Raw genomic sequence first — 14,099 nt, 5'->3', positions numbered from 1 at the left:
TGATACGAAATAAGGAACTCAAATTAACTTCTTAAACATTTTAGTTTGCCAGTACTAAGTTTTCGTATATATCAATATGTAATGTCAATTTCAAATTTCATATATCGTAAAAAAACAAAACATAATTATACAGCATGCATTAACCACTTCAAGAGTTCTAAAAAAAACAACATATTTCAAACCTCTCACAACAATTAATGTCTAAGGACAAGATTACTTAGCCATTAAAACAGTGCACCCAAGCTCAAGGGTTAATATCTCAATTCTTAAATGTACTTCACAGATTCTTTGTACACTACACCAGAAAGAAAAATAGACACACCACAGATATATATGGTAGTTTTACTGTACAGTACAAACAATTATTTAGCACTAAAAGAGAAAAAAAACATATCAATTTATTGTATAAACTGTGCACTTAAATCTACAAAGTCATACAGTATCTTTAAAGGGTTTTAGGACCTGATTTCAAATGTATCTTTTGAAATAGCATAAATCCATTAGAATAAATATAACAGCAGGATAAAAACATATTTTCTGAACACTATACAACTGTATTTGAAAAGAAATTTAAAGTTCACAATAACAGCTCGTTCTTTTCTTATAAAGATATCAAAAACAAACTTATTTTTAGATATTGTATCATTATAACTATAAATTTAATTATAAACTAAATATATATTGAAAAACATTTATAAGATTTAAAGTTTCAGGCTAATTTACTACATAAACCTTTCATAGAAAATCTTTAATAATGATTTGTAGAACAAAAAGACTCAATATCTTACACACATCCTTAAAAGATGACCTCTAAAATGATATGTTGAACAAATAAACCCATGATACTACACATTTCTTTCTAAGATGGCCTTTAATAAAGGTCTCTTTCATTGTTTGTGAACCTGACGATGACCGAAGAAGATCGAAACGTTGTTCGCTCCTCTACATAAAAAATGTTCTCAACCCAAACAGGCCGTTTTTACATATAAGGTCTCTAGAATTCAGAACTCAAAAATATTAGACATACGCTTTCCAGATACCTCTAATAATGGTTTTTAGATTTCAGAAACCAAAAATGTACACATATCCTTCCAATAATACCTCTAATAATGGTCTCTAGAATTCAGAAACCGAAAATATTACATATATCCTTCCAATAATACCTCTAATAATGATCTCTAGAATTCAAAGACTCAAAATATTACAGATATCCTTCAAAATGACCTCTAAAACTGACCTGTAAAACTAAGCAGTAGAAAAAGTCGCACATATCCTTCATAGACGAACTTTTAGTACAAATTTATAGAACTAAGAAACAGACGGTGTTACATATATCCTTCAAAGGTGAACTCAAATAGACTTGTAGAAGTACACAACTCAAGGTGTTCAAAATATCCTTTAAAGACGATCTCTAATACTGATTTATAGAAATAAGAAACCCGAAGTGTTAATCATATCCTTGAAAGATGACCTCTAATAATTATGCGTGAAACTAAACAACCCAAGGTATTACACACACATTGAGCGCTCTAACGATCACACGATGCACCTATCCTTAAAAGATGTCCTCTAATAACTGTTTGTAAAACCAAGCCATCCAAGGTTTTGATAATAATTGTTAGAACTAATGAACGGAAGGTGCTACACATGATTAGTGAAATTAAGGAACTGAAGGCTCTATACATATTTTTCGTGGGTGATCTTTAATAATGATTTATATGATATACCAACCTAGGTTGTTACATATACCTTTCAAAGAGAACCTCTTATAATAACTTGTAGAAATAAGCAACTAAAGGTGTGACATATATCTTTGAGATCCCAGTTGCACAGTGGTATGTTTGTGGGTTTACAATGTTAGAAACCGAGTTTCAATAGCCGTCGTAGACAGAGCACAGATAGCCTATTGTCTAGCTTTGCGTTTAACTACAAACAAACAGAGATATATTTGAATTATGTCTTTATATCTTGTATACCCAAATTGTCACATATATCCTTGAAAGAAGACCTCTAATAATGTTTGTAGAAGTAATCAATCCAAAGTATTACACACATGCTTAAGGAAAAACTGTAATACTGATTTGTTGATCTAATCAACTCAATGTGTTACACATATACTTCAAAGATTAACTCTTATAATCATTCATAAAACATAAAAACTCTTGTTGTTACTGACACATTTCAAAGATGACTTCCAATAAAGGTTTGCAGATGTAAACCACCAAAGGTGTCACACAGTCACATGTATTCTTTACAGACGATCTCTAGTACTGATTTCTATAATTAAGCAACGGAAGGTGTTACACATATCATTAAAGGATCACCTCTGATAATTTTCTGAATAAGTAAGGAACCCAAGGTGTTATACATATCTTTCAAAAACAAACTCCAATAATCATGTGTAGAAGTAAGCAATGCAAGATGTTGAATGTAGTCTTCTAAGACGTCCACTGATACTCACTTGTAAAATAAATCAACCCAAAATACGACACATTTCTTTCAAAAACGACCTTTAATAACTACTTGTAGGACTAAAGAACGAAAGGTGTTACAAATACCCTACAAAAACAAGTATTAATAATCATTGGTATAAACAAGCAAATCAAGGTGTTAAAAGACATAATTTTCGAAGACAACCTCTAGTAATTACTTGTAGAAGTAGGAAACAAACTCTTACATGTTGCCTTCAAGAACTATTTTCACGACTAAGCAACACAAAGTATTACACACATCCTTCAAAGACTACTTCAATAATGGTTAGTAGAAATAAGCAACAGAATGTGCTACAAATATCCTTGAAAGACATGTAATAATGATTTATAGAAAGAACTAAGCAATATAATGTTACCATATGTTTCAAAAGACAGCTGTTGAATATTTTATTTGAAACTAAATATTTTCTAGATAAAATAATATAGCTACAAAATATCCGCTTCGCTTTCACTTAGATTCGCCATCTCCTGTTTACACGACAGATATTTTATGCGCAGTATCATAACATTCGCAATCAAGCAGTGTGGGTTATAAAGACACTTTCGATCGACAATCAAGGTGATTACTGATCCGATCCTCAAAATTGATGGAATCTTTTACAACATAATTTCAAGTTATCTATTGTAGAAGGTTAGTTTATACGATTCACGACAATTTACTGTAGCTATTGGCTATTTGATCGTATTAATTCAAGATTTAAAAACTTAAACTACAGTTAGAGATTTGTTAGAGACTATAGTGAGTATTTGTAGTTTCTGTGTAAGTATATTATCTCTATATAATGCAAAGCAATGGGTATATATATGCCTATACTAAAACACAATCATTAAGTACATAATATTTCATCAGTAGAAGTTCATACGTATAGGTCTAAAATACTTAAATAAATCTTCCTGTTTTTTAAGACAGCTATTCTATGAATGGGAGTATTAAAATTACAGTTTTATTTCTTGCTCTATCGTCTCATACATCATATAAGGGTTGATTCTCCACAGACCTGACTCAGAGGTGGATTTAAAGGGAGTTGTTTATATTATTTAAAAACTTTATTTTACTTTTTTTTAAAAAAAATATAATATAGCCATCCTACACAGCCACAGTGACAGATCTAACCTGGGTAATATTACTAAATGGATCATTGTACATTGTAAAACTCAGCCAATTTGTGTTCTAGACTGGTGGAATAATAATAATAAAGAAGAGCAAATGGGGGATCCCTATTATGAATCACTACCGTAGTTCACGATATAACTAATGAAATGTACAATTTTCAATAGTAAAATCTCTACTCATGATCTCGTTGAATGGTTAAAAAAGAAATGCACAAGTTTTTCATATAATAAGATTTCTACTCATGAGCTTATGGTTATGATTTTATCAAATGGTGCAATGAAAAATAATGTTGTTCAATAATATAAAATAAATTGAAATGTATAAGATTTAATATATTAAAATATAAACTCCTGGTCTTGTCAAATGGATTAAGGGAAAAGAAACTGTATAATATTTCTAGTAATACAGTATCTAGTCACCATTTTGGTTTAAAGAAAAACAAAACGCATGAGATTTCATGTAATAAAAATACCTATCGTAAGCTTCTTGAATGTATTTAAAGATAACTATTTGTATAAAGGTACAAGTACTAAGTTTATGGCTAATCATGATCTTATTGAATGATTATATGGATAATTAAACATATATGTTTTAAATAATAAAATGAGTATCAGAACCCGGTTTTTAGTGGTTAAGTCCACAGACATACCGCTGTGCCACTGGATAACAAGAAAAACGACATACACAAGATTTCTAGTAATAACATATTTAATTAGTTTCTTGTTGAATAGGTTAAAGAAAAATAAATGCAAAAGATTTCACGTAATAATATCGCTAATCGTGGTTTGTAAGCGTTGGATTGATAACAAAATATTTTATCTTTCTATTGGAACTGATTACCTTCTTACTGGCTGTAAGAAATGAATGGTGCATTTAAACTTGAGAAAGTTTGGATTTCAACATTCGCGCCTCATTTTAATTTACTTTCTTTGAATATTTCACCACATATAAAATTTATAAATACGATTGAATTCGATACATATTAAATAGAGTACTTGCATTTTTAAGTTAACTATAGAACATAGTCACGTACGCCAGTCTTTAACGAAAACACAAAATAAACACACTGAGATAATACTTACAACCACTTTTTGCCAGTCTTTTCGTCTTCAACTCTAAGAAAAAAAAGGCAAGAGAAATACATTTGTAGTAAATCTAGTATGTTGTTTTATGTGTTTTATATGCTATTTATAAGTTTTTAAGGATATTAGTTCATAACGAGAAATTTAACATTTTAAGAAAGCTTCATTGGTACAGAACAATTACCATCAAAACAATATCAATTTTTAGAAATGATGAATACATGTTTTTGAAAATTCATATTGTGTGTCTGATTTAATTTTTATGTTTACAATTTAACTTTTATGTTTACAATTTAACTTTTATCTTTACAATTTAACTTTTATGTTTACAATTTAACTTTTATCTTTACAATTTAACTTTTATGTTTATAATTTAACTTTCATGTTTATAATTTAACTTTCATGTTTATAATTTAACTTTCATGTATATAATTTAACTTTCATGTATATAATTTAACTTTTATGTATATAATTTAACTTTCATGTATATAATTTAACTTTCATGTATATAATTTAACTTTCATCTATATAATTTAACTTTCATGTTTATAATTTAACTTTGATGTTTATAATTTAACTTTTATGTTTATAATTTAACTTTCATGTATATAATTTAACTTTCATGTATATAATTTAACTTTTATGTATATAATTTAACTTTCATGTATATAATTTAACTTTCATGTTTATAATTTAACTTTTATGTATATAATTTAACTTTTATGTATATAATTTAACTTTTATGTATATAATTTAACTTTTATGTATATAATTTAACTTTTATGTATATAATTTAACTTTTATGTATATAATTTAACTTTTATGTTTATAATTTAACTTTTATGTTTATAATTTAACTTTTATGTTTATAATTCAACTTTTATGTATATAATTTAACTTTTATGTTCATAATTTAACTTTTATGTTTATAATTTAACTTTTATGTATATAATTTAACTTTCATGTGTATAATTTAACTTTCATGTGTATAATTTAACTTTCATGTGTATAATTTAACTTTCATGTATATAATTTAACTTTTATGTATATAATTTAACTTTTATGTATATAATTTAACTTTTATGTATTTAATTTAACTTTTATGTTTATAATTTAACTTTAATGTTTATAATTTAACTTTAATGTTTATAATTTAACTTTTATGTATATAATTTAACTTTTATGTTTATAATTTAACTTTTATGTTTATAATTTAACTTTTATGTTTATAATTTAACTTTTATGTTTATAATTTAACTTTTATGTTTATAATTTAACTTTTATGTATATAATTTAACTTTTATGTATATAATTTAACTTTTATGTATATAATTTAACTTTTATGTTTATAATTTAACTTTTATGTTTATAATTTAACTTTTATGTTTATAATTTAACTTTTATGTTTATAATTTAACTTTTATGTTGATAATTTAACTTTTATGTATATAATTTAACTTTTATGTATATTTTATGTTATATTTAACTTTTATGTTTATAATTTAACTTTTATGTTTATAATTTAACTTTTATGTTTATAATTTAACTTTTATGTTTATAATTTAACTTTTATGTTTATAATTTAACTTTTATGTTTATAATTTAACTTTTATGTTTATAATTTAACTTTTATGTTTATAATTTAACTTTTATGTATATAATTTAACTTTTATGTTTATAATTTAACTTTTATGTTTATAATTTAACTTTTATATAATTTAACTTTTATGTTTATAATTTAACTTTTATGTTTATAATTTAACTTTTATGTTTATAATTTAACTTTTATGTTTATAATTTAACTTTTATGTTTATAATTTAACTTTTATGTATATAATGTTGTTAATTTTTATGTTTATAATTTAACTTTTATGTTTATAATTTAACTTTTATGTTTATAATTTAACTTTTATATAACTTTTATATATTTAACTTTTATGTTTATAATTTAACTTTTATGTTTAACTATAATTTAACTTTTATGTATATAATTTAACTTTTATGTTTAACTTTTATGTTTATATAATTTAACTTTTAACTTTATATATATAATTTAACTTTTATGTATATAATTTAACTTTTATGTTTATAATTTAACTTTTTTATGTTTATAATTTAACTTTTATGTTTATAATTTAACTTTTATGTTTATAATGTAACTTTTATGTATATAATTTAACTTTTATGTTGATAATTTAACTTTTATGTTGATAATTTAACTTTTATGTATACAATTTAACTTTTATGTATACAATTTAACTTTTATGTATATAATTTAACTTTTATGTATATAATTTAACTTTTATGTATATAATTTAACTTTTATGTATATAATTTAACTTTTATGTTTATAATTTAACTTTTATGTTTATAATTTAACTTTTATGTTTATAATTTAACTTTTATGTATATAATTTAACTTTTATGTTTATAATTTAACTTTTATGTATATAATTTAACTTTTATGTTTATAATTTAACTTTTATGTTTATAATTTAACTTTTATGTATATAATTTAACTTTTATGTTTATAATTTAACTTTTATGTATATAATTTAACTTTTATGTTTATAATTTAACTTTTATGTTTATAATTTAACTTTTATGTATATAATTTAACTTTTATGTTTATAATTTAACTTTTATGTTTATAATTTAACTTTTATGATTCGTTCAATCCACAAAAACTATTTCATTTCGTTTCAAATTTTGTTCTTTAAAAAAACAACGACTTCATTTCTAGATTTAATTCTTAATGTATTTCAACTCATGTTATTCAGTAAAAAACGAGCTGCACTTTTACCTATGGCATCTTAAGAACTTTAATTAGTTCTGGTAAAAAACTGTTTCAACATAATGTAGTTTCAGATCCGGGTCATTAACCTTCATGCAAGTAACATTTTTAATCTACTGTCAGAGTGTGCAACTTGATTAAACTTTAGTTGCGAGTCGTACAATTAAGGATACTTCTAATATTCAATTAATAATTAATTAAGTGTCCCATAAGCACAGTTCTTCTTAGTTCGATTTAGTAAATATTTGCTTGCAGTTAGACCATACGTTTTGATTAAACGCATTCCAAGTTATAAAATTAACAACAGAGAAGTTAAATATATATAACCTTAACCTATTAGAAATAGTATATAAATATAAAAATGTTCGGAGAAACTGTGAGAGTGTGACGTCTTCATCTTAATCGTTAAAACAGACTTAGTGATAATAATAATAGCATTAGGAACGCTAATGGTAAAACTCTCGAATAGAAATTTAGGGAATGCAGATTAGAAACCTGTCATTTACAATGCTCGCTTTCATAGCCGCAGGAGGTATTACAATGTGATAGTTAATCCCATTATTCGTTGTTAAAGAGTAACCCAAGAGTCGTCGATAGGTTCTGCCCACAGGTTGCCTTCTTTATGGTCAGAAGTTCAATTAGAAATAGCAGAAGCTAACTTTAGCTTCTTTAAATTCCAACCTTTATATTTTATCGTGTTTTAACAATATCTGCAATAACGCTGAAGGCATTCAGCCTCCTAACAACAACATGAACAAAAGTAAATATCACAACCAACATAAACAAATACAGAGTTTACTTACAGTTCAACAGCATAAGGTTCATTCCCAGCTTCGACTCTGAAAACAAAATATTTATTTTTAGTTAGAATAATAAAATTACAACTTAATAAGATCGACATAAATCTTTTTATTCAGAATCACAGATTTGTTTTTACTTAACCTGGTTAATCTACTAGTACATTAAAATACATGTAGTTTTTTATCATTTTTTTTATAATTGTTGCATGCATGGAGAAATGTTAACATTAAAACTATGTGCTTGTTGTGAACAGTCATGAAAGTGATGTACTACAACTGTGGCTAACAGTTTTTCAGTTCAGAACTGTCAGGTGGGGAGGTTTGAGAGAGTAGGAAGAAATGGGGATTAGAAGAGATGCTAACAACACTGTAAGATAATGTAAGATCTCACATACATATTGTACATATGAAGTACAATACAGACGGATGAAACAACATTTAATGTATTATTACAAAACATGTTTAAACCATGGGTTTGGGTTGTAAACTACACAGTGTCAAATAACTGCTAAAATTTAGCAGTACAGAAGAGGCAGATAGTGATTCAGTTTCTATACAACTATACGAAGATACAGAAAGCATGAACACGTGTAGATACACGATTCACAAAACTGAATATATTTGTGTTTAACTAGTTTCCAAGATTGTTTCTACATAGGTCATCTCACGCAGTAACAAACTCCATCGATTAACATTTGAAACTACGTATTTTCTTACCCTCCTTCATATTTAGCGATTTTCGACATTCGAAGAAAGTGTTTTGATAGTTTTGTTGCGATAATTATAGCAGGGATAAAAAATGTCAGACACCAGCCAAGTCCGAACCAGAATCCATTCTGAAATTGAAAATGTTTTTATTAGCTGACAAAAATATGTAAATGCTATAAAAATACTCGATAAAAAAAGATGTTACTGTCGTTATAACACAATTGGTAAAAGACGTATACACAGTGAAATACAAACACTTTAGTTTCTGTAACGAATATTCATGTCACCTTTAACCTGTCTTTGTGAGAACCACCTTTAAACTTGTGTTTTGTTTAAAGGATGGATTTTATCAGATACTTGCAAAAAGTCCTAGATATTCAAGAGATATAGAATCCCTGTGTTTCTAGATTAGCTCCAAACATTTTTATCTGTTAGTGACAAACTTCTCCGCACCACCGTAGTATTTATTTCTTTAGTTTTCCACTTACTACTAATATTAGAAATTCACCTCTACTGACTAGTTACTTCACGTAACTGTTTTCTACGTATTACCTAACTTGTACTTCTCGGTGTCTCATGCCGTAAAACAGAGTGAACAGCAACAAAACCTATTTGAACTGGTTTTAGATTCAATACTAAATCAACTATGAGAGATTTATCACAGTGTTTCTATGATGTTAGTTTTAATGTCTATACTTTAAGAGACGATACAGTTTAAGTTTTATCATATTTCGTATCTATATTATATTTTTAAACTTGCCAAAACCTTTGATATATATTAGATGTTTCCCTTCATTATTGTTAAATATGTGAAATAAGATATGCAAGCCTTGTAAAGTTTTCGGCTTTCAGTTTGATTTTCATTTAATACAGAGCCTTGACAGAGCCTTGGCATCTTTATGTTGATTTCTTGTGTAGTTATTTTAATACATTAACATAATTGTAGCTATTGTTTATTGTTTAGCATATGTTGATTGTACTTATGTAAATCCTGTTTGATTAAAAAGGCCTTCGAGGAATTCTTAATGTTTATTTTTAACCATTATAAAGGTGGGTGGTTATGAACGCTTGCTAAGTTTGTAAGAAGTCCTCAATGCCTTCATCTGAGCTATAATATTGAGCTACAACTGAAAGATGTATCCATCCCGTTTTACATTACTTCTAGTTATCCTGAAGATTTGGTTCATAGCCAAGAAAACTTGATCATTTATGATTATCAGAGTTCAGAATATTGGTACTAAGGTAATACTTAGAAGAAAACCGGAAATTATGTGGAACTATCTCGTAAAAATAAACAAAGTAAACTATACGAGGATTCTTCCGGAGCCTACCACAAAATCACTGGAAGTTTCATGATGATCAGAATTGTGGAAGTTGGAGATAGTTTGTCACAAATAGAAACACGTACACAAATTCCTCTATAGTATAGATTGAGGACTACAACGTTTCCCTTCAACAAATGATAAATTTAAATTGAATGAAAACCTGTATATATTTTAACGAGTTTAACATTATTTCGTAAAAGCGTAACAGAGATTACAGAAACTTCACGATATCTTTACTAGTTTCTAAGTATGTTCATATCCAACTTTACTAGTTTCTAAGTATGTTCATATCCAACTTTACTAGTTTCTAAGTATGTTCATATCCAACTTTACTAGTTTCTAAGTATGTTCATATCCAACTTTACTAGTTTCTAAGTATGTTCATATCCAACTTTACTAGTTTCTAAGTATGTTCATATCCAACTTTACTAATTTCTAAGTTCATATCCAAAAGATAAGAATGAAAGTAACTACAATAGGTTCAGTCTAGTATGACAAAACTCTTTGAAGTGTGTGGCATCTTACGATAGAGAATATAGTTTAATACATTAAGAGCAGTTTGAAATACAACGCTGAAAAGGATTCCTGCTTTTACCGAGTATCTTTGATCGTTAAAGTTCGTATTTAAACTATACAGATATTAAGTAGATTTAGCTCGCGTTGAGATATAAATATATTGTACGTCATTACTGGAAGACTTAGTAACAGAACAATTACACAAATTTTCAAAAAACAGTTAGTAAAGATTCTTGGTCCAACAAGATAGTACGTCTAATAAAGACTAAAAGAGAAATGTTACGAGGACTCTAGAATATCTCGTGCAATAAATCTAGTACTACTCAGTTAAAAGTACAGTCACAAATAAATACTTGTCCTGTTAAAATATGCATCTGTATTATTTGGCTAGGATACTGTAAGTACTCTGATCCATACTCTCGTTTCAGAAGTGTCTTTACTCACGCAGATAATCAATATAAAAATATCGAACCAGTCTAGAATAACATAAATACACAAAAAGTTTTGACGTATCTGACATCTTATGATACAGAATATACTTTACTACATTAAAAATAGTCAGAAATATAGGCCTAGATAAGCTTCGTTGTGCAAACAAAACTATATATAAACTTTAAATACCTCATTATACACTTGACTGTCAACAGTTAATCTATCTGGTAAAATATTTCTCCTAACATTTTTCAACCGTGTGGTTGCAGGAAATATTCCATATACAAGCTGCATAAGTACCTAATCCAGATAAAGTTACATTGATTGCATGAAGACTGTTTTAGTAAATATCATAGTACGGACAACATTCTATGTGTAAATCATCAATAGAGGTTTAACCATTAACTGATTATTGATCTTCCAAGTTTTATCATTAAAACATCTGAAGTCAATATGGAAATCTTTTTTTCTTTAATGCCTGATAGGCATTGTGAGCATGATCGTTTAGCTCTTAAGGATTAATGCATCAGAATATTGAATAAACCCCGCAGTATACGCTAATACAATTATCCAAAGGTTTTTTACATGTTCCCTTCATTATTGAGCTGCTCATTAAACTATGAGAGTAGTTTGGACACTATTTTATCTTCAAAGTTTATTAAACTGATCAAAGTATGAAAGAGATTCATGTTGATGAAACTATGAAAGAACTTTGAATATTATTTTGAAAGTTAATCCAGTTACAGGAAGAGTTTGGACACTACTTTCTATCCAAAGTTGATCAAACTATGGGAGGATGTTGGACGATACTTTATCATCAGAGCAATAATTAACAGAAGATGATTCATCAGGGTTACTTAAAGTACAAGCATTCCAGCATATTTATGTGGTGACTGACCTGTATTAGTCCTAATGTTACATTCCTCATTAGTAGTTATTTATTATGAACTCAAGAAGTAAATATACACATTGTTTTTAGAACAGTGAATTAGTAGTACAGCATTGTACTATCGTTTATAGTCAGCCTATGTAGCCTTATTTGTTAAGTCATGCCACTTCAACACAAGAGGAGAAAAAGATAATATTTTCTGAAAGCCTTCTCTGCTATCTTCACGATGAGTTGGAAGACAAGTTCAAACATATTGTGGTTTAATTACATTCAAGGAAATTGTGAGAATAAGTTGGTACCAAACATCATACGCTCAGACATGTTTTTCATAAAAAACAGAAGGAGGCCATAGTATCATTTAGTGACTACTCAATTCTATATGACACTTATTTTTTACTGGAATATTTATACATAACAAATAAAACCGTTTTGTTGTCCATTTTGTCTTTTTCTGGGTACGTATGATAAATAATTGTTTCTTTTATAACAGTGATTTGCCGATTCTACTATTACATGAGGAATAAAAATAATACTGCCTAATTAGAAACTTGAAGTTAAATGATTCATTCTATTGTTATTCAAGTTAGTGTCTTATATGTCCAGTAGAAAAAAACTAAAGACGGAAGAAAACACAACACAGTTTTGTGATACTGTTTAATAGTGTTCATGTAACTTAACATATTGAATCAATTTAGTATCTTGTTTAAAAGACACACAAAATATAACTATATTTTCAACACAGAGAAACACAACCATATTTTGTGTTTCTACTGGACACTTAATTGATAAAATATACATACATTCCTACACATAAGTTAGCAGTGAGTAAATTTGTTTTTCTGCCTTAAAAAGCAAAAAAAAAACAAAAAACAATAACAAAACAAACAAAAAACAGCGAATCCAACGAGTCACAAAAAACTGTATGGATTCTCTGCAAAACGTTCACTCTCTCCATACATTTATTTACTACATAATTTCCCACCCTATTCACAGTGGTCAATGAATAATTTAAACAAAGTTTTAGTCTTTAATTTCTGTAAAATATCCAGCTCCAGCACCTCATGTTTCATAATACAATATACCATATTGACTAAAATCCCAAACAATATTTCCATTAGCTTTAGCTTTGCATCAAATGGAAGTCCAAAACAATGCAGAGATGTTGTGTATAGCAGGCTTAAAATTATTATTACGTAAAACTCACTCCAAAGAGGTATTGACCCTAATATTATGGCGATATTTGGTAATGAATAGAACAATGATGAGCTCTTTGTTACAAAGATGGTTGTTTGGAGTACTTATTGAAGAGACCAGTTAGTTCGGTGTTACATATGTAGAAAATAGACTCATGGGAAACATTGTGTTTCTTATGCCGAAGAAAATACACTTATCACAAGCTTAACTTAGATCTTTGCTACATAGGTGAAACACTTACTAGGCTAGCTCTGCATTACACTAGTATGAGAAAGAAGCACTTACCACGGACTCTGTGGCTGTTGAAATACCTACCACTGTATCTTTGATAGCGAGATTAAACACGCAGAAAATCCGAACACTTACAACATGTTTTATGATAAATAGATAATACACGAAAAATATTCGAACACTTACCACGGGCTCTAGATAGTGTTTACACAAAACTATTCGAACAGAGTCAAAAATATTCCACACGATTCCGCATTTTCCGACCGCAAAGTTAACCTATTACAAAAAGAAAGCAGTATTAATCAGTTTTTTTTGGAATTGAAAAGAAGTATTTATGTAATTGTTAGGTAAAAGCGTCTATATCATAATATTATATTATGTTAAATTTTTTAAACTGACTGAAAACGTCCAGATCATAATCTAATACATTACACATCATATTAGTATAATTACAGATGAAACACATGGATGAAAGTGTTCACGCCGTAGCAGGAATTAAATAATTGATATCTAAATGAAGTT

At 27.3% G+C, this 14,099-nt stretch overlaps 1 protein-coding gene across 2 annotated transcripts in view; it reads right to left on the bottom strand.

Moving 5' to 3' along the window:
- The window catches only part of LOC143229117 (prominin-1-like), a 129,368-nt gene that overhangs the window by 5,203 nt on the left and 110,066 nt on the right, over nucleotides 1-14,099 (bottom strand). For both annotated transcript variants that reach the window (XM_076460964.1, XM_076460965.1), the window contains exons 22-25: nucleotides 13,764-13,853; nucleotides 9,000-9,118; nucleotides 8,286-8,321; nucleotides 4,689-4,721 (exon numbers count right to left, since the gene is read on the bottom strand). In XM_076460964.1, coding sequence (XP_076317079.1) covers nucleotides 4,689-4,721; nucleotides 8,286-8,321; nucleotides 9,000-9,118; nucleotides 13,764-13,853 — 278 coding nt within the window. The remainder of the gene's footprint in view (nucleotides 1-4,688; nucleotides 4,722-8,285; nucleotides 8,322-8,999; nucleotides 9,119-13,763; nucleotides 13,854-14,099) is intronic.

The sequence above is a fragment of the Tachypleus tridentatus genome, chromosome 10, assembly GCF_004210375.1.
Source record: "Tachypleus tridentatus isolate NWPU-2018 chromosome 10, ASM421037v1, whole genome shotgun sequence".
NCBI classification, from domain to species: domain Eukaryota; kingdom Metazoa; phylum Arthropoda; class Merostomata; order Xiphosura; family Limulidae; genus Tachypleus; species Tachypleus tridentatus.
Note: the sequence above shows the minus strand (reverse complement) of the source record. Positions and strands in the feature narration are given on the sequence as shown.